Below are 21,835 nucleotides of genomic sequence, written 5' to 3' on the forward strand. Positions count from 1 at the left end.
ACGACACATGTCAACCACTGGTATTAATCCATAATGGCTTCATCAATTTGAAATACTGTCCCCACTTTCCCTAAAAGCTGCCGCGCCTCTGGTTCTGAGCAGCAGCAGCATCGTGACTCTGGTATTTACATGACATAGTATTTAAATAGCCATCTTTATATATCAAGCAAAAACCATCACGTTAAAATAACTGCTAATTAGAAATCGTATGTGTGTATATATATATTTTTTTTTTTTATATCAGCAGAATGATACCAGTTTGGAATACGTTGCACCTCCTCTGAGTGACACAGTGAGTTGATTTGGTTTATTAATTAAACAAAGAGTGGAAAGTGGCATAGCATCTCTGGGACGGCAAGTAGATACCTGGTAAGCGCCCCAAGGGGGGGTGGCAAAGTTGATGTAAGCAGCCAAAGGATGGAGACAGTTGCCTCCCTCTACAGAAACAGGCTTTAGCTTTACAATGAGCTCCCGTCTAGCTTTGTCTTAACATATATGTTCTCTTTTGTGATACAATGTTACTGGCTTCCCTCTCACACTGCGCTGCGCCAGGCATTGAAAACATGACCATTATAACCCTAAGGCCAACCTGCCATCATGAGGCTTTAATCTTCTGCTGCTGGGGCTGCAAAGAACTACTGCCCATAGAAACCCAGGGACGTGGAGAACCAGCAGGCACTGGGATTAGAGGTCGAAAACTGGTCTGGATCAGAACCTCGTGTTGATATGGATTCCAGAGGGCAATAGTGCTTGGGGTAGACGTAAGGCTATCTCAGCCGTAACTTAATTTGTGTCTGGTTATTCCCACTACCAGCTTCACATTGCAAAACCAGTACCCAACCTCACACTTAGGGCCACCAACAGGTCAGGTTTTGAGGATAACACTGCTTCAGCACAGGTGGCTCAATCAGTGGCTCAGTCGAAGACTGAGCCACTGATTGAGCCACCTGTGCTGAAGCTGGGATATCCTTAAAACCTGACTTGTTGGTGGCCCTTGAGGACTGGAGTTGGCCGCTCCTGGGCTATGAACGACTTGAACCCCGGCAGTGCTGCAAAGCTGTGCAATACGGCAGGCATAAGCTTATAGGGGCCATGTGAACATGGACAAGAAGCAAAAAGAGACGCACTGTGCGCGCTCATTTGCATGTCATTACCCAGAATCCCTGGCTGCAGCGGAAGCAGTGTATGCTAAGAGATAATGGCAGGTTTGTGGCCCCGTCTGAGACATGTGTGTATGTGTGTATTTACTTACACAGCGCGTCACAGCGGTACTACACGAGACATAATAATATAACAGACAATGCGAATAAGCGATTCAGACATGGCCGTAACAATAGGAAAGGGAGTCCCTGCCCCAAAGAGCTTACAATCTACTTGAATGGGTTCACAAGTGGTATTTTTATTTACTAAACCACGTGAAAGAAAGCCACGGGTGTGAGGTTTTACTGCAGATCGGAAAATGCGCAGACACGGATGACCACATGATTCTTATCTGCCGTCACATCCTATGTTCCTATGCTATATTGTTTTCTGCTACATGGGTGTTGCCTATATTGTCTAAATATGTAGGGTTGCCAGACGTCCCATATATACAGGATTGTCCCGTATTTCATTGGCGTGTCCCATTATCCCGGAAAGGACTATCGGGACGCATCACTGTCCCGTATTTTAGCGCCTTGTCGGGAAAATGCCTGAACTTAAAATGACTGTAATGGAATCAGTTCTACAAACATAATAGATTTGTTCTTGAGCGTCATCGTTGCCTTTTCCGATAGTGCTGGGCTTAGTAAATGATTAAAATAATAAAGTTCGGACACTGCCTGGTCATCTCCTAATACCCTGACCCCCCGGCCCCTACAGGCGTTCCTTTTTCTCCCACCGCTACTCGTTAGTTCCGCGCGCGTCTTTCCTCGCCCGTCCAAGCGCAGAGAGGATAAAAAAAACAAAGAATATAGCGGACAAGCAGGAGATACCATTCATCATTCATCCCACGTTTATTTATTTATAAAATGTTTTACCAGCAAGTAATACACTGAGAGTTACCTCTCGCCATGGCGTCACACTCTCATACTGGATTTCGCCGTCCCTGTATTTTAACAACTTCAATCTAGCGACCCTATAAACACATGACAACCCCATGGTAATACTTGTACCTCTTTTTGCAGACATTTAACAAACCAGTGGGGGCTTTCAGCCAGTCGGTGTTTGATTTCAGTGCGGGGAAAGCTTTCACGGGCACATATGCAGGAAAGTTGGTCGTCTGGGAGACAATCTACATCCCCTCTATCAGCGCAAAGACCCCCATAAAAGCGCACAATAAAAAGCCCCTGAAGTTGATGCACTTGCAGAACGACGGTATCACTGTGCTCACCACCCACGACAGGTCATTCTATATTTTTCCCTCGATCCTCAGCAACCCATATATTTTGGATTGTCTCGTTTTCTATTTAAAAAAGCAACGTTGTTAGCGGAGCCGTTGAGTTCATTGTGATATTTTCCTTTTCCTATTTCCTTTTGTGATGTTGCAATCCGGATATAGGCCGCAATTATAGCGCTGGCGGCGCGCGCGCGCCACCGAATCAAATACCTGGTGTCCAGTGACGCTACACATCGCGGGCGTGACCGCGACTGCGCGACTGTATCCAGAGGCGACAAAATAGTTTGTTTTAGATGCGCGCCGCCGCCGCCACTATAATCGCGGCCATAGCCTCCAAAATCATAGACTTGATCCATATAAAGATGGCTGCCGTTGTGCTCATGGGATGAAGCCTGAGCGATGAATGCTTATCTTAGCATTTGTAATGATGGCTAAAAAGGGAAAAGAAGAACAGAATGTTGTATATTTTAAGAGTATTATGTATTTTAGGGGAGTGCACCTCTCAATAAATCATCAGTTTGTCCTTTCAGGAAAGACCGAAGGACATTAATATGTACAGCCTAGAGCAGGGGTGCACAAACTGGGGGGGGGGGAGCCGCCAAGAGGGGGTGCGAGATTTTCTGGGGGGGGCGCAGCGCTTACAGAGGCCCCGCCCTCTTCCCGAAAGCATCTAAATTAAATGCCGGGGGACGGCGCGAGGCCTCTGTAAGTTCCCTTACCTTGACTCAGACGGGCGATGTGTCGCCACGGCAACGTGGCATCGAATAAATGACGCCACTGGGTCACGTGATGTCACATGACCCTGCGGCGTCATTTGACGCTTGAGACAAGGTAAGGGGGGGGGGGGGGAAGCAAGCAGTGGGGGAGAGCAGGGCAAAAAGTTTGCACACCCCTGGTCTACAGAATAGAAAGGAGAGGGGGAATATGGTCAAAACTTTGAAATACCAAACAAAGTACAGGAGGGCAGCGTATCTCAGGGAAAGGGGAGTGCAAGAGCAAGATAATAACTTTATTTCATATAGTGCTATTGCCCCAATGGGACTCAAAGCGCTTCACAGTAACAGTATAGTGCGCGGCACTCAGCACATAGGATTATTACAGATACAGGCCCTGCCCAGCAGAGCTTACAGTCTGTTTGGGATAAAGTGACTTGCCCAAGGTCACAAGAAGCTGACACTGGGAACTGAACCTGATTCAAACTCGGTGTCATTGTCCTCAGAGTGTTTACTCACTGAGCCGCTCCTTCTCCCTGGGAGATGCTGTGCTCTGCCGCTGGGAGGAGGCAGCTAAGGGGAGATGTGAGGAGGTGCTTCTTCACTGAAAGGGTGGTGGATGGGTGGAATAGCCTCCCAGCAGGGGGTAATACAGTAAGGGAATGCAAAACACGCTTGGGATAGACACGAGGCATAATCCTAAATACGACAGAAAGCCCCGCGGGTCAGATAGTGTCCGAGGTTTTACGGCAGGTAGGGAAATGGGCAGCGGGGTGGGGTCACGTGGTTCCTACCTGCGGTCACGTTCCGTGTCTCTATGTTCCGTTCAGGTATTTTGTGACTGGCGACGTTCAGGGTCACGTGAAATTCTACGACCAACAACTGCAGCTATTAAACGGGTACAGCCATTTCCGCCTGGCGCCGATTCGTTCCATCTCCTTCTCCACGTGCCCACCGCGCACAGCCAGTAACGAGACCAACTACCCTCAGGACTGCTCCATATGGGGAGATCAGTTTGCCATAAGGTGGGACCTCCAGGAACCTTGCTGTCCTTTTGTTGTCCTATTGGTTTTAATATAATTTCCCAAATTGCTTTGGTTAAGAAACGTTTGATATTATGAAATAAAAGGGGAGCAGTTCAGTATTTGGGGACATGGGGAAAAAAAAAACGCATTTTAGGTTTCTAAAGCCATTTAAAGCTGCAGTTCAGTCTTTTTTTTTTTTTTTTAATTCAATAGTTTCATGTGTGCAATCTCTAATTACCTAAAGAACTGCATAGCTGCCGGTCAATTCGTTCTCCATGTGTTGATCGGCGAAATTTGGCAACACCTTTAGATATGGGATATGTTTTTCCTCTGCTTCTGTCACCCAGTGGAAGCTCATGAATATTCATGAGCACTCCTGCACTGACATGTGCTAGAGGGAGGGCAGGGCTGACAAAGGGGTGTGCCAGAGCTTGTGACAGGACATGAAGGGGCAGTGCCTTAGCAAATGCTTGTTAAAATAGTATACAAGAAAATTGGTCTTTCAAAGTTGTTGTTTTTAAAACAAAAAATGCTAAAAGTATTTTTTCTTACTACAGAACTGATTTATTAAAATAAACACACATGCAGGATATTGACTGAACTGCAGCTTTAATGATGAAGATGTTGCATTAGTACGCCTAAACCAGGGATGGGCCACCAACAGGTCAGGTTTTCAGGATGTCCCTACTTCAGCATAGGTGGCTCAGCCAATGACTGCACCACTTGTGCTGAAGCAGGGATCTCCTGAAAACCTGTGTTGGTGGCAGCCCATGAGGACTGGAATTTACCCACACCCTGCCTAAACCATTCACCCGTCTGAAGCTTTAGAAGCTTTATTGGGGAATTATTATTATTATTATTATGGGTAATTGCATCTGCTAACCCACAACGCAGCTCTTTCCATTTGCACCCTTGCAAACAGCAAACAAAATCTTATTTTCTCACTAAACATCAATAGAAAATGAGAAGTTGCAAGAATTAGGGGTAATTCTATACTGTCTAAGATGGTTTGGGGCAGGATTTCCGCCTAAAACAGGCCGAATGGCTGCTTCGGACAATACAGCAGAAGGCTCAGGTTTGCTAAACAGTCTCCCCCTCCCCCTCCCTCTCCCTCTCCCCCTCCCTCTCCCCCTCCCTCTCCCTCTCCCTCTCCCCCTCCCACATAGAAACATAGCTGTGACACTGGTACCTTTTTATTTTACAGCAATTTTATTGCATCCACGTCCGATGCTTTGGTGCTTCACGTATTCACAGAGGGTACAATGCTGAGAAAGGTGTTGCAGGAGTCCAGCGAAGCCGTTCACGCGCTCGCCGCTCATCCCTGCAAGCCGCAAATTGCTATCGGAAGCTATAACGGAGTCCTAAAGGTTTGGGACTACAGGGGCAGAAATCACTTCATCAGCAGAATCTTTGGGAAGGGCAAACGTTTGCATTGCCTTTCATATGATCCTACAGGTAACTATGCCACTACGGAGGAGCGGCCACCTGCAGTCCTCAAGGGCCACCAACAGGTCAGGTTTTTAAGTGTGGTTTCTTATCTCATGGCTTCTGGATCTGCATTTTAGGGTTCCTGTTGGGAGCTGGTTTCACGGACGGGAGTGTCCATGTCCTTGATGCCATTACACTGGAAGAAGAATGCGCAGAGCCGTTTAAATACGCCAGAGGAACAATAACTCACATCACTTTCTCGCACGATTCGCGGTATCTTGCGACCGCTGTAAGTCCCGGGCGAATGACGTAGCTTTTAACATGCCAACATTTTCTTAAAGTACGTGAAAGATTTGACGTTTCGCGGCAGTCCCCTTCCGCGGTAGAAACCGTCGCGCAGGTTAAGGGCTCGTTTTAATCATTGTTTTATACGCTCTTCAGAGTGGGTTTTCCCTTTGATTTTTCTGCTGTTTACACTCTGCACGTGTTTGATTTTTATGCTGTTTACACTCTGCACGTGTTTGATTTTTATGCTGTTTACACTCTGCACGTGTTTGATTTTTATGCTGTTTACACTCTGCACGTGTTTGATTTTTATGCTGTTTACACTCTGCACGTGTTTGATTTTTATGCTGTTTACACTCTGCACGTGTTTGATTTTTATGCTGTTTACACTCTGCACGTGTTTGATTTTTCCTCTCTCAGGAATTGTGTTATTTTATTTTGTGGTGTTTTACAGTATCGCTAAGGGGATAACATATTAGTCCAGATACGCAGTTAGTGCCGGATGTGACATGTATATACAGCTGAGGCTGGAAGGAATTCTATTTCTGAAGTATTACTGTACCTTTCAGTGTTGTGATTGCTGTCACGTGAATGCTATGTATCGCAAAAAAAAAAAGGTTAAATATACCCAGCAAAACTAATACCCTGTAATCTTGTGGTAGGATGACGAGTTCACAGTGACACTGTTCAAACTAATAACCCAAAATGGTAGAGCCGCTTGGGAATACTTTGGAAGATATCGGAGCCATTATAAGCCTGTACAGAGCATAGTGTTCGGCATTCATCTGGACAGCGATGAACCCAGACTGTTATCCCTTGGAATGGATCGGATGTTGGTCGGTATATTGGTTGTTATAACATATATATATGTGTGTATGTGTATATCTCTATCTAGCTATATCTCTAGCTATCTCTAGCTATCTCTATCTATATCTCTATTAGGGCCACCAACAGGGGGGGACAGCTGGGACTCCTGTCCCAGGCCCGGTGAGTAAAGGGGCCCGGCCCCCTGCTGGCAAAGCTAATCTGGCCTGATCTGCAGAGGAGGCCTGCTGGAAGGTGTCCGTGGAGGTGCCTGTCCAGGCAGCATGCTATAGACTGGTAGAAGGGAGGTTCCCCTGACAGGCACCTCTGTTGGCACCTTCCAGCAAGCAGCTTAGAAGGCCCCCTCCACGGGCCTCTAACAGGCCCCCTCAATCCTCCAGGGTAGGCAGTGGGGCGCACTCATATACTCTCCTCTCTTTTAATATCCCTGCCCCGTCTCTCCCTCTCTCTCTCCTTCTCTCCTACACCTCTCTCTTCCATTACCTCTCTTCCCCCCCTCTCTCTCTCCTTTCCCCTCTCTCCCTTTTCTTCTCTCTCCTTCCCCCCTCTCTCTCCCCTTCCCCCTCTCTTTCTCCCCTCTCCTCCGCGCACTCACTCCCCCTCTCTCTCCCCCTTCCCCCTTCCTCCTCTCTCTTCCGCACCCTCCACTCTCTCTCCCCTTCTCTCTGCCCCTTCCCCTCTTTTTCTCCCCCTTCCCTCCTCTGTCTCTCCCCATATCTCAGTCTCCCACCCCTAAGGAACACACAATACACTGGGGATTAATGGGAGGTGAGATGTAGGGATTAATGGGAGGGGGTGAGATTTGGGGATTAATGGGGGGTGAGATGTGGGGATTACTAGAGGGAGAAGGGGGGGATTGATAAGGGGGGGCCCTGCTCCTTTAATATGTCCTGGGTCCCAATATTTCTGTTGGTGGCCCTGATCTCTCTCTCGCCCTCTCCCTCCCTCCCCAGCAGAAGATGTTCCCAGTGTTTGTAACACGTTGTTTATGATTCTTGAACAGGTGGAGTATGATCTCATCAACAGCAGTAAAGGCCGCCTCCAAGTCCACAGCAGGGACCGCATTGACCAGAGTGCAATCCCACAATGCTTAGCTTGGTATCCGCCGCTGACCAAAGAATGTTTTATCCTAATACCCAACGATCAGCACAAAATGAAGCTGTACAACGCGACAACCAAAATGTGCAGGTACCGAGAATATATCCCACCTAAAAACACTCTCGCCATGCCCGAAAGAGTACTTGCGTTTTGGTTAATTCGGATTTGTGTTGGTTGTGCCATTAAAGTATTAAGTATTAAGGTATTAAGGTGCCCGTCGGGCCACCAACGCGTTTCTCTGCAAAGATCTTCCGCACAAAGTAGTTTACGGCACATCTGTCACTTGCCAACACGAATTGAGCGATAGTTAGCTGCTGTTTAAAAAGTTACTACTCGTGGCACTGTGGGAGGATGAGTCAGTCAGCGCTTTCAAAACATTTTGCTCATATCGTTTCATATTGAAAGCTTGCTCAATGTTTGTTGGCGACAGATTTCTTATTATAGAAAACAAGTTTCCTTGTTATACCTCAATGTTTAGCAGAAGCTCCTGTCATGCTTTCATGGGAAGCGAGATGCAACAGAAGGGTAATCAGATGTTGGGTTTAAAGTCATATTAGTTACAGAAGCCGAGTTCGCAAATGCAGAATTACCTTTAGAAAAACACTGAGATTTTTGTAATCGTTTGTGTACTTTATATAGTTTATTAATTCACTACAGTTTTCCATAATGTCTACTAAAGGGGCAGATAAGCTTTTTGAAAGCGGTGAATTAAAGCTTTCTCTGCCCCAAAAGTATTCTTTCTCATTGTTCTTTTTATTGGTTTTCCAACATTGTTGGTAAACATGACAGATTTCAGCACATCTTTATAATTTCTCATGTTTAAATTATACAACAAGAAATACAACAGGTATAAAGCAGATGCTCAAGCTTAAGTCCAAAATACACCATTTTGAAATGCAATAATTAACTTACAGAATGTACAGAACATAATATAGTCAGACACATATTACAGACGTTAGGTTCAGATATACTGTTCTCCGGTCTGGATACCCCTTTACCAAAAAGTATTCTAATTATTAAGAAATAACACTATTCCAGGACATTGCTATTTTGTAACATTTAGGGCACAGGGAAAAGCGAGGGATCCAACAAAGAGATAATGAGACGTTTGAAATGTTTTTCAGTAATTAAGGAAAATGGTTTGACTCGATGAGACAAAGGATCAGTATTTTGATATGTGTTTTACAGTGTTTTTATTCTGTGATAAAAGGTGGGGATACTGTGATTCTCCAACAATTTTTTTGTGAGAAGCTATTAACACAGTAGCCGTCTGCACATGCACGAGAGGTCACGTATCAGAGGTCACGCACACGCAGGCGGCCACTGTATTAATAGCTTACACAGTGGCCGTATGAAAAAGGTGGGGATACGGTGTACCCCCAGAAAAAAAGCCCTGATTTTACATACTTTAATTGTATATGTTTGCAACATACATCCAAAATGTGAGCCTTATAGTTGGCAGTAGCAACAATGCTGAGGCTGCGGCCTGGCAGGGAGCGGGCACGCTGGCACTCGTGCGCTGCGCCCTGCTCGGCCGGGCGATTCGTGGCCGGCTAGGTGCGCGCGCTGAGAGGCGTGACGGGGGGCGCGGCCGAGACGTCACGGAGCTGGTACGCCCTCATTGGGCGAACCGCTCACGTGACGAGCGAGCAGCAGATTCAGATTTGCCTGCTTGGCAAGCAGGTAAGCGCTGCGCATGCTCAGGCGCTTGCTCACGCTGGTACACAAACGTTGCCGCAATCTGTTTCACCGTGGCCAGCGTGAGTGCGCCCACCCGCTCAGCGCCACCCCGGACAAGGCCTTCTAAAACCCAAAGTGTATTTTGTGCAAAATGCATTTTTCACGGTTCGTGAAGCCCATGTGCGCTTCTGTCTCCTTCTTCAGGCACACGGTGCTGGGACCGACATTTGGTTCTCCTATTAAGAAAATGGAAGTGCTTTCCTCAGTCAACAATCATGATGCCAGCAAGGGCTATTTGGCTTATATTATAGACGATAAGGTATGCTTTTTTGTGCTTTTTTGGATAAATATTAACAGTAGAGGGTGAGGGCTCCAGGTAACCAGGTTTAAAATCGTACATAATATTTGATCAGCACCTGTTCCTTTATTGCTCCCCTCGCCTATAGGTTGGTCTTCAGATTTTACCGGTTGATGGTAACCCGCACAAGTCAACAGCTCTTACATGCCACCCAGAAGGGGTCTCCAACCTGGTCTGTTCGCATGATGGACGCTATGTCTTTACTGCTGGGGGGAATGACTGCACCGTGTACATGTGGCAGACGAACTTACAGTAAGTGCACGCAAAGCAATAACACAGGGGAGGCCAACGCCAGGCCTCAAGGGCCACCAACAGGTCAGGTTTTCAGGATTATCCCTGCTTCATCACAGGTGGTTCAGTCAATGACTGCACCACCTGGGCTGAAGCAGGGATATTCTGAAACCCTGACCTGTTGGTGGCCTGTAAGGACTGGAGTTGGCCACCCCTGCAATAAACCAACATTATGGTACAAATGAAATCGGTTCAATCGGCGGTTAGAACCTCCCCAACATTCCAAGGTGTTTTCTTCCTTAAAGCTTCAGGGCCCCACGTTTTACTCATTCCCACTCTATAACATCGCATGAAACATCTCATTTAAGGTGAGACTCACCCGTTAGTTACTGCAGCAGGGGCAGGCAGAACAAGAGAACGAGTGTGTCAGAGATGTGTGTGTCGTGGATACTGCCAGTCGTGTATTCTCTGACAAGCAGGAGCTCGGAGAATTGGAAGCGGGAAGGTACTCACGGGGCCTATTACATTTTCCAGACGGTAAAACTCCGGCGAAGGAAACGCAGCAGATTTACCAGAGGAAATTAACCCATTACTTCCCCCTGTAGATCAAAACAAACGCTTGAGTATTATAATACAATGCACCGTGTTCATTTTTCATGCTGCAGTATTTCAAGCCTGATTTATCATTTCTGGTGGGCGAAGAAATCTTCAAACGTCACCTTCGTGGAAATAAAACGCAGCAGTAACATGTAACCGTTGAGGTCTGAGGAAAGGATCTGGACTTTTATTGTATATGACTGTGAGATGTGTGCAGAGGTACATATAATGGAGACTGTTTTAGGGTGAAGTTATATCTTGGCTTTATTGAGCCTGTTCCTTTATCCAGGCAAAATAACAAAATAACAAATTAACAAACCCCTATCCCTGTGTAAGGGTAACTTCCTTCCCCAGACCCTATCTGCAGGACTGGAGGGATATTCCCATTACCAGCCTATCACCCCAATGTCTCAGGAGGTACCTTAAGCAGGTGGCCCTCCGTGTCAGTCTCTGGCAGGTTCCTGGGGCCTCTGTGTCCAGGAAATATAGGTCTCTGGGTGTCGTGGTCTCAGCACAGCCTTTGTGCTCAAGAGAGTGTCTGCGTGCAGGCTTCTCTGCTCTCCTTCTGTCAGCCCAAATGTGAGCTAAGGAATATCTCTCCTGTGTCTCTCATTAGGCTTTTTACAGAGCTCTCATTAGTCCAGGTGGAGACTAGTTAATGGAGTGGCTGCAATTAACTATCTCTCTGCTGGATTCTCAGAGCTCTGAGGCTGCTTTATCTTAACAGGGACATGTCCCTGTTACATGTCCCTGTTACATGTCCCTGTTACATGCCCCTGTTACATGCCCCTGTTACATGCCCCTGTTACATGTCCCTGTTACATGCCCCTGTTACATGCCCCTGTTACATGTCCCCGTTACATGTCCCCGTTACATGTCCCCGTTACATGTCCCCGTTACATGTCCCCGTTACATGTCCCTGTTACATGTCCCTGTTACAGTGACGTGTAACCCAGAATCTCAGATGGCACGAGTAGATGGAAGGAATGATGTTTTTTGTTTATTTTGCAGGGCTCTGGAGGCAGTGGCTTCCCTGGGGGGAGCGGATTTAATACCATTTTACGGTCTGTTGGAGGGAGGGAGAGATGGCGCATTATTCAAGGTTAGAACTTGCATGACGGCTTTATTTCATTTATTTATTTTTTTAAATATGGTTTTGAGGAAAGGAGAAGTTGATACTAAGACACGGATGGGTTATCAGCGCTATTGCTTTTTGTCTTAAAGGTGGTTTTAATTATACAAAACATTGTACATGGAAAGGCTAGAGGTTAACCTGAAAGCGAGTCTGTTTGCAGTCTCTGATTTATAAATGCGCTGAAGTCCGATACCATCTGATGCTAGCGCTAATTATCCGAGTCTTAACATTGGAGCCCTTGGATCTTCCCAGTGCTGCGATTATTCAACTCCAGTGCGGTATTCAAATGTCCTGCTGGATAATGGAACGGTTTCATGTCACAGGTTTGCTGCCCAATAATGAGACCAAAGTGGTGTAGAGGAAGTTAGTGCCAGACTGCAATTAATGCCCCCCCCCCTCACCCCCGAAAAACAAATAAATACCTCTGCTATATTGTTTTCAGCCTTATATGAGTGTTGTATAAAGCATCTACAGCAGGAGTGGGACAACTCCAGTCCCCAAGGGCCACCAACAGGTCAGGCTGTAAGGGTATCCCTGCTTCAGCACAGGTGGCTCAATCAGTCTTTGCTTCAGCACGGGTGGCTCAATCGAAGACTGTGCTACTGATTGAGCCACCTGTGCTGAAGCAGGGATATCCTGAAAAAAGGACCTGTTGGTGGCTTTTGAGGACTGGAGTTGGTCACCCCTGACCTACAGAAAACTGTTTGTTGGGACCGGGCGAACCCTGACCCAGCGAGACACGTAGGGCTCGGTATTTACCCCCTGTGCAAGTCAGCATGTCCGTGTGTGCTTTGTATTCCCACTCAGGAGATGGAGGATTATTTCTACTACGCACAGCTGCGTAGTCAGGGCATTGATACGATGGAGACCAGACAAGTGTCAACTCATATTCCCTTGAAAGAAGTTCCTGTTATCATGCGGGCACTGGGATTCTACCCAACGGAGCAAGAGGTGGTGAAATAACTCAATAAATAGAGATATTCCCTACAGAACCTATCGCTATGGCTGCAGGAGAGTGCGGTATTCATAGATCAATATGAAACACGTAGCAGTTGCTTTGAATAGAGGAAGCTGAAACAGATACTTGCATGTATTATTTTGTGTACGTTTATGTGATGTATGTCTTTATTTATATAGCGCCATTAATGCACATAGCGCTTCATAGAAGTAATACATGTGACAATCATATAAATAACAAATAATACAAATAACAGATCATGGGAATAAGTGCTTCAGACATAAAAAAAAACATTTAGGAAGAGGCGTCCCTGCTCCGAAGAGCTTACAATCTAATTGGTAGGTAGGCAGAACGTACAACACAGTAGGAGGGAATTCTGGTAAGTGCGTCTGCAGGGGGCCAAGCTTTATGTCATGTCTATAGTATTAGCCAGGGAGCTACTCATATGCTTCGTTAAGCAGGTGTGTTTTTACGGTGGGTCTTAAAGGTGGAGAGAGAGGGTGCTAGTCGGGTATTGAGGGGAAGGGCATTCCAGAGGTGTGGGGCAGTCAGTGAGAAAGGTTTAAGACAGGAGAGGGCTTTAGATACAAAGGGGGTAGAGAGAAGACTTCCTTGAGCAGAACGCAAGAGTCGGGATGGTGCATGGCGAGAAATTAGGGCTGAGATGTAAGGAGGGGCAGAAGAGTGTACAGCTTTAAAAGTGAGGAGGAGAATTGAGTGTGTGATACGGGATTTGATAGGAAGCCAGGAGATGGATCTCAGCAGGGGAGACGCCAAGACAGATTTAGGAAAGAGTAGAGTGATTCTGACAGCAGCGTTTAGGATAGATTGTAGGGGAGACAGGTGAGAGGCAGGAAGGCCGGATAGCAGGAGGTTACAGTAATCGAGACGGGAGAGAATGAGGGCCTGAGTCAGAGGTTTAGCAGTCGAGCAACAGAAGAAAGGGCGTATCTTTGTTATATTGCGGACGAAAAAGCGACAGGTTTTAGAAACGTTTTGAATGTGAGAGGAAAAAGTGAGAGAGGAGTCGAGTGTGACCCCTAGGCAGCGTGCTTGGGCTACTGGGTGTATCAACAGTAATGTGGAAGGAGGTAGTAGGGCCAGGTTTGGGAGGAAGTATGAGGAGCTCTGTTTTAGCCATGTTGAGGTTAAGGCGGCGGAGGGCCATCCAGGATGATATCGCAGAGAGACATTCGGAAACTTTGGTCTGTACAGCAGGTGTAAGGTCAGGGGTTGAAAAGTAAATCTGTGTGTCGTCAGCATAGAAGTGATATTTGGTGATAAATTTGTGATTAGGTCACCTAGAGAGAGTGTGTAATTATGAGTACTGTAGCTGCCCATTTCAATAGGAAAATTATCCATTCATTACAATGTTTTTAATTCAGTTCAATTTAATTCAGCAAGTTAAAAATAAGTTGCCTGTTAAATAATGTTACATATCCTATATTGCCGGGGTGGCCAACCCCAGTCCTTAAGGGCCACCAACAGGTCAGGTTTTCAGGATATCCCTCCTTTAGCACAGATGATAGTCGTTGAATGAGCCACCTGTGCTGAAGTAGGGATATCCTGAAAACCTGACCTGTTGGTGGCCCTTGACGACTGGAGTTGGGGCGCCCCTGTGTTCAGTAGTAAAAGACGTGATCTGATTGCATTGTGGCCGACGTATCCGGCTAACGTGTAGTGATCGGTTACGGTAACTATGCTTCTGTCTTTCGAGTTAGCGTTGGATTTTGGCTAAAACCGGGCAGTTTTTATGCGGACACAACAATAAGGGAGAAAAAGTGATGGAAATGCACAAGATTAACACATACTACATGCAGTCAGGCAGGGCCAAATGAGAGCAAAGTAACTAACCATAGGACAGGAAAAGTCCAGTGGGTTCCCTTTGGTTCTTTATACATAGTACTCGCAGTGTTTAACTTTGCTGCCTTCTCCCCTAGCTCTACAGGCAGCCAATCTTTACAGCTGAATAGATTTCATTGTATTCAAACTGACCTAGTTCATGAAGCATATCCTAGAAGTAATGGTACGAACAAAGAATGAACATGTTGTGACTAAACTAACCACTGGCAGACATGGGTGCAACATGTAGGGCCATGTTTACTAAGTGTGGCTAACTTGAATGTCGCAGTTAATGATTAGCTGCCTTGAAATAACAAGTGGGAGAATGAGGAAGAGGTGTGGGGCGCCCGGTAGGAGCAATAACAAACAGTTCATTGGTGACTAAAATAGAAGATTACTGAGGAGGTGTCTCTACTTGTTAGACTGGTTCCTGGAGAGCTCGGAGACATGATGGGACCCGGCCCTTTAGTGCAGATATATACTGTACGAGACGTCTGCCTATATTAAAGCTGCAGTCCGTGCGGATCACTTTTTTGTTCTTTTACTTACTGTATGTATGGATATCTTTATATGGCGCCCACAGGTGTTCTTGGTGCTTTACAAGAGAGGCAATACAGTACAGGGAATTATAGCACAATAAGATCAGACAATAGGAAAGGAAACCCCTGTCCCGGAGAGCTTACAATCTAAGAGGTATGATGGGAGAGTCACAGAGACAGCAGGTGAGGGAGTACGTGCGGTAGATGGCAGTGGTTAGTAGGAGTGACTGTCCGGGGCCCTTTTTGTCCTTTCCAGCTCTGATTTTATTTGTAACATCTGACGCTTTGTTCAGGAGTTTGACATATTAAGTCTGCGGAGCCCTTTGCAGTCTAAAGCTTACCTTGGTAACCGCAGACATGGGCTAAAGAAAATCATGTTGGTATTTTTTCCCTTAAAACCTTTTTTTTATTCAGGTTTCAATTTTGGGGGTACAAAAGAAAAGGGGGGCAGGGGTATCAGATCAAAACAACATAAACAAAGGAATATTGACAAAAAAAGAGTACAGAGGGTAACATGCAGAGCTCAATTCAAGCATTTCCAAATATATAGGTTTTCAGGATATCCCTGCTTCAGCACAGGTGGCTCAATTAACGACTGAGCCACTGATTGAGCCACCTGTGCTGAAGCTGGGATATCCTCAACCTGACCTGTTGGGGGGTCTTGAGGACAGGAGTTGAGAACCCCTGAGTTAAACTTAGACATGTTGGGGGGGGGGGGGGGGAATGGTAAACTTAGACTTCTTGGGTGGGGGGGGGGAGTGGTAAACGTAGACTTCTTGGGGGGTGGAGGGGGAGTGGTAAACGTGGACTTCTTGGGGGGGGGGCGGGGGAATGGTTGCTGCTTGAAGCTCTTGCTAAATGGATACAAGATATTCAGATAAACACACTCAGTTAGGGTTTTACACATAAGGAAAAGTAAGCGGAGGGTTGAGGGATTTCTTAAAGGGGCCAAAGAACTGGCAGACTTCCCACTAAAAATGTTTATTTGTATGCAATGCAATGTAAAACCACCAGTACTATTTTCTGAACACTAACGTCTTTAGGTCTTTTCGAGGTCGTACTCGGATGTGTCTGGTTAACCTCCATATCCGTATAATCAGCACTTTATATGCAAAAGTTTGGGTAAACTGTACGGGGTCCACTACCAACATTCAAAGAGAGAGAGCGTGCGTGTGTGTTTCCCTTCAGCATCGAATGAAAGGTAAAAGTTAAGGCCTTACTTCTCCTAACGAATATCTTCTTATCTAGGTGGAAAATATGCTGAATGAAGTCAAATTCAGTCAGTACGTCGACACTGGAAAACAAGTCACACACATCAATTTAGGAGATTTTATAAAACTTTACATAAACCATAGACCGGCGTTTGGACTTTGTATGACGGAAATACAACGGGCATTTAAAGTGCTTGGTTTTGCTAACGAGATCGCGGAGCAAGCGATTGGCAGAGGGAATTTTCTACAGCTGCTTCAAACGAGAGGTGAGGGGCTGCGATACACACAGACACTGGGTGCAGGGGGAGGGGGGGGCAATTACCGTCCTTAAGGACCACCAACAGGCCAGGTTTTAAGGATATCCCTGCTTCAGCACAGGTGGCTCAGTCAGTCCTTGATGTCGCACAAGTGGCTCAATCTTTGACTCAGCCACTGATTGAGCCACCTGTGCTGAAGCAGGAATATCCTTAAAACTTGGCCTGTTGGCTCCCCCCTGGCCCCCCCTGACATAGGGGGTCATTCTATATTGTCCAAAGTGGCTGATCGCAGAACGACCTGGTCAGTCGCTTCAGATGATAGTGAATTGCCCCCTTAGAAACAGCAATAAGAAAATCTTATTTCCCAAATGTATTAAAAACAAAAAGAAATGAAACTGAAGTTACCATATTCTACCCAGGTGAGCATATGACGGAAGAAGAGCTGGCAGAATATCTTACCACCTTGTTAGGTCTGAATGCAGAAGGAGGGAGCTCGGAGCTATGCACCTATGACTCTGCAGGTACCGTATGTAATTGTAACCCCAGACTGTGTTTCCGTGTCGGGGTGCTGGATCCGTGCAGGCCGGGCCTTGGTAATGCAATGATCGGCACCAGGAACTTTATTCATACAAACAGGCTAGGGAGGTACTAAGACTTGCTGGGTTACCTAACCGATCCCTCCGCTGCATGGCAGCGATAGCGCTCCATCTCCCGTGGGCGGGTCTTGTACTGCACTCTCTCTGGCTGCTGTCAGTATCTCCGTGTCGGGTACTGAATGCCACCACATGGCCTTTTGTGCTGGAGTTAGCCATGGAACCTACGGTTGGGTTGATCATGTGATGTCTCAGGGCTGCAGCTTGGGTATCCCCCGTCTAGGCATACTGTAGGCTTCCTCCATGAGAAACAAGTCATAAGGAGCCATTCGTATGGACACTATCTGGGTAGGACACAATCCCTAAGTACAAAACAACAAAGGGGGATCCCTACACTATAATATTCCCATCTATACACTGAACATATTTACACTATTCACAGGGAGGCTCCTCCACTATTACTCCTCCAGGAATCTGAGTTTCAGCACCTTCTCCATCTCTATTATCTATCTATCCTATCTATCTCTAACATCTATCTATTTATCTCTATCATGTATCTATCATCTATCAATCTCCTACTGTGACGTCACTGTCACCAGCCAGAAGTGGGCGGGACTTAGGTTCTGCCAAGTCAGCCAATACTGTGCGATAGGAGAGAAGTGTTACTCTGTGTGAGCCCACACGGTTAAACCTCTACGGCCCTCGTAATCCCAAAGGGGGGGGGGGGTTACATGATGGAATGAAGAGCAACGATAAGGACAATTCCAAACACTTCAGGGATTCATTAAGCCCACTGCCATGCACCACTGCCCTGTGCCACTGCCATGCACCACTGCACCACTGCCCTTCACCTCTGCCCTGTGCCACTGCCATGCACCACTGCACCACTGCCCTTCACCTCTGCCCTGTGCCACTGCACCACTGCCCTGTGCCACTGCCATGCACCACTGCCCTGCACTACTGCACCACTGCCCTGCACCCCTGCACCACTGCCCTGCACCACTGATCCCCCCCTTTATTGCTGGAAGGTTCTTCAACCTAAAGCTTTGCAACCTTCTAAGGCAGCGCTTACAGTGCCGTCGCCGGCAAAAGTGACACGACGGTGACGTCACGCTGCGGTCGCTGGAAAAATCAAATTGACTTCCAGCGATCGTGATCAAGCCGTCGCACCGTCGTGCCGCTTCTACTATAAGCGCATGCGGCGGCGGCAATACATTTGTTTTGCCGCGACGTCGCATTGCCGTCACGGCACTATAAGCGCGGCCTTAAGGTTTCGAGTGTCATGTCAACAGCAAACTGTGATGCAATTGTAATATATGGATATATTCAAGTAGTAGGGTAGTGACATTTTGAAATCCGCCGCCCCTAGGCACAGCTGTTGCGGCCGCCTCCTCACCTGCCGCCCCCTCCTCACCTGCCGCCCCCTCCTCACCTGCCGCCCCCTCCTCACCTGCCGCCCCCTCCTTCTGGACCGCAGTGTCAAATGACGCCGCTGACGTCACGTTGCCATTGTACCGCGACCTCGTGATGTAATTTGGCGCTGCGACGTGGCATTGCCGTTGGCATTGTGGCGGTTGAGGACGAGGAGGGCGGCAGGTGAGGAGCCGGCTGCAACAGATAAAATGACCCCATTTGGTCCGATTGGCACGAGAACGGGGAAAAAGAATATGGGGGCGGACATTTTTGCCTCCCCCAAAATGTTGCCGCCCTAGGCCCGGGCCTAATGAGAAATCCCGCTACTGGGTAGCGAAGTCTGCAAACATTGTCTGCCACTCATTATAAATATCCCTGTTCCTGCTGAGTGTGCATGATGAGTGTGCATGATGAGTGTTACATGATGAGTGTTACATGATGAGTGTGCATGCTGAGTGTGCATGATGAGTGTTACATGCAGTTACAGTGACCAGCGACAGTCACATACAGAATAATGGGGCTTTTCTAGGTCCCTGATTTACAGATGTTCACACAGAGGTCCTGGGACATGGGAAACACACACGTTCTGCTCTCATGGTTCCCAGGCCCCTGAAACATGTGGATGCGATTAGTCCCACACACCCGTGATATCTTCTTAGTATAACATGTGCTTTTCTGTGTTGACAGTGAGTTTTCCTACATATTTTCCTAAAAAAAATGTAGCTGTTTAAATAAAAAAATGGACCGGATTGTAAATGTTTTTATGGACCTTTCTATAGAACAGGTATGTTAAGGAAATGTGGGTTTTTATTAATAGTACAGTGCTATCAGTGTATATAGCTATGTTCATTGTGCAAAGGTTCGCACAATATATCTGTACTCAAATACTTACCACCTCATTTTTAGTATATGGTACATACTAGCGCAGGGACGGCCAACTCCAGTCCTCAAGGGCCACCAACAGGTCACGTTTTCAGGATATCCCTGCTTCAGCACAGGTGGTTTAGTTGTTGACAGAGCCACCTGTGCTGAAGCAGGGGTATCCTGAAAACCTGACCTGTTGGCGGCCCTTGAGGACTGGAGTTGGGCACCTCTGCGCTAGTGCATCATGAATCATGGAAATTGAGAAATAACTGGTTTATTTGGCATTGATTAAATCCTGCGCCATGTAAAGCCGGTATACATTTGCTTTGTAGGTGCAGCAGAATTGCTTGAACAAGAAATACCAGAAGAAATCACAACAGATATGTTTGCTGCTGAAATTCTTGGTTTACCTGTTCGTGCAACTGAGGCCTATGAGGAACCGATTCCAAATCCAGCGGCAGCCGCGTCCTGACCTCATGATGGTTTATGTTATGAACATATTTTCTTCTTTATGCATCTTCAACCCAATCCATTGCTGGCAAAAACTAACAGTAATATTACAGGGACATCCCAAACTGCAGCGGTTTTCAACTCCAGTCCTCAACACCCCCCCCCCCCCCTGCCCAATCAGTCAGGTTTTGAGGATATCCCAGCTTCAGCACAGGTGGCTCAATTGACTGAGCTACAGATTGAGCCACCTGTGCTGAAGCAGGGATATCCTGAAACCCTGACCTGAGTTTTATATTTGTTTGACACTTGTTAGTAAAATGTAGGAAGTAATACAAATAGTCTACCAATATGATGTTTTCTACAGCTTAAAGTGTAACGTTTGACATTACACCCTGATATTTTGGTTGTATAAATGTTTTGCTCTGGGTAGACACAGTTATCTAGCTTCAAAACGTGTTTACTTTTGTTGACAAATGGTCAATGATATTATTATATATATTAGATATGAGATATAGTCATATATTCCTATTATAGAAGTCCCGTTATCACATATGTAATATTGTTTGTACAATGTGACCGTACATGAACGTGTAAATGTTTTCTTGAAGCACTATTGCCACAATAAAGTGAGAACATTCATCTGAATCCACTAACCTCCTGTACAGATTATTGCACTGCAATCCCGCAGTAACCTCCACTAACCTCCCGTACAGATTATTGCACTGCAATCCCGCAGTAACCTCCACTAACTTCCCGTACAGATTATTGCACTGCAATCCCGCAGTAACCTCCACTAACTTCCCGTACAGATTATTGCACTGCAATCCCGCAGTAACCTCCACTAACCTCCCGTACAGATTATTGCACTGCAATCCCGCAGTAACCTCCACTAACCTCCCGTACAGATTATTGCACTGCAATCCCGCAGTAACCTCCACTAACCTCCTGTACAGATTATTGCACTGCAATCCCGCAGTAACCGCCACTAACCTCCTGTACAGATTATTGCACTGCAATCCCGCAGTAACCTCCACTAACCTCCTGTACAGATTATTGCACTGCAATCCCGCCGTAACCTCCACTAACCTCCTGTACAGATTATTGCACTGCAATCCCGCAGTAACCTCCACTAACCTCCTGTACAGATTATTGCACTGCAATCCCGCAGTAACCTCCACTAACCTCCCGTACAGATTATTGCACTGCAATCCCGCCGTAACCTCCACTAACCTCCTGTACAGATTATTGCACTGCAATGCCGCCGTAACCTCCACTAACCTCCTGTACAGATTATTGCACTGCAATCCCGCAGAAACCTCCACTAACCTCCCGTACAGATTATTACACTGCAATCCCGCAGTAACCTCCACTAACCTCCTGTACAGATTATTGCACTGCAATCCCGCCGTAACCTCCACTAACCTCCTGTACAGATTATTGCACTGCAATCCCGCCGTAACCTCCACTAACCTCCTGTACAGATTATTGCACTGCAATCCCGCCGTAACCTCCACTAACCTCCCGTACAGATTATTGCACTGCAATCCCGCAGTAACCTCCACTAACCTCCTGTACAGATTATTGCACTGCAATCCCGCAGTAACCTCCACTAACTTCCCGTACAGATTATTGCACTGCAATCCCGCCGTAACCTCCACTAACCTCCTGTACAGATTATTGCACTGCAATCCCGCAGTAACCTCCACTAACCTCCCGTACAGATTATTGCACTGCAATCCCGCAGTAACCTCCACTAACCTCCTGTACAGATTATTACACTGCAATCCCGCCGTAACCTCCACTAACCTCCTGTACAGATTATTGCACTGCAATCCCGCCGTAACCTCCACTAACCTCCCGTACAGATTATTACACTGCAATCCTGCAGTAACCTCCCGTACAGATTATTGCACTGCAATCCCGCAGTAACCTCCACTAACCTCCTGTGCAGATTAT

At 46.7% G+C, this 21,835-nt stretch overlaps 1 protein-coding gene across 6 annotated transcripts in view; it reads left to right on the top strand.

Annotated features, from left to right (window-relative positions):
• Positions 1–20,524, top strand: part of CFAP251 (cilia and flagella associated protein 251) — a 38,673-nt gene extending 18,149 nt beyond the window's left edge. For 5 of the 6 annotated variants that reach the window (XM_075568236.1, XM_075568239.1, XM_075568241.1 and 2 more), the window contains 14 exons: positions 245–292; positions 2,166–2,383; positions 3,921–4,115; positions 5,320–5,570; positions 5,681–5,832; positions 6,491–6,664; positions 7,657–7,841; positions 9,636–9,750; positions 9,878–10,041; positions 11,629–11,719; positions 12,560–12,703; positions 16,340–16,568; positions 16,979–17,080; positions 19,762–20,524. In XM_075568236.1, coding sequence (XP_075424351.1) covers positions 245–292; positions 2,166–2,383; positions 3,921–4,115; positions 5,320–5,570; positions 5,681–5,832; positions 6,491–6,664; positions 7,657–7,841; positions 9,636–9,750; positions 9,878–10,041; positions 11,629–11,719; positions 12,560–12,703; positions 16,340–16,568; positions 16,979–17,080; positions 19,762–19,901 — 2,208 coding nt within the window. In that variant the 3' untranslated portion in view covers positions 19,902–20,524. The remainder of the gene's footprint in view (positions 1–244; positions 293–2,165; positions 2,384–3,920; positions 4,116–5,319; positions 5,571–5,680; positions 5,833–6,490; positions 6,665–7,656; positions 7,842–9,635; positions 9,751–9,877; positions 10,042–11,628; positions 11,720–12,559; positions 12,704–16,339; positions 16,569–16,978; positions 17,081–19,761) is intronic. The other variant, XM_075568237.1, reaches the window with a different exon arrangement.
• Positions 20,525–21,835: the final 1,311 nt, after the last annotated feature.

This window comes from Ascaphus truei, chromosome 13, assembly GCF_040206685.1.
Source record: "Ascaphus truei isolate aAscTru1 chromosome 13, aAscTru1.hap1, whole genome shotgun sequence".
Classification (NCBI taxonomy): domain Eukaryota; kingdom Metazoa; phylum Chordata; class Amphibia; order Anura; family Ascaphidae; genus Ascaphus; species Ascaphus truei.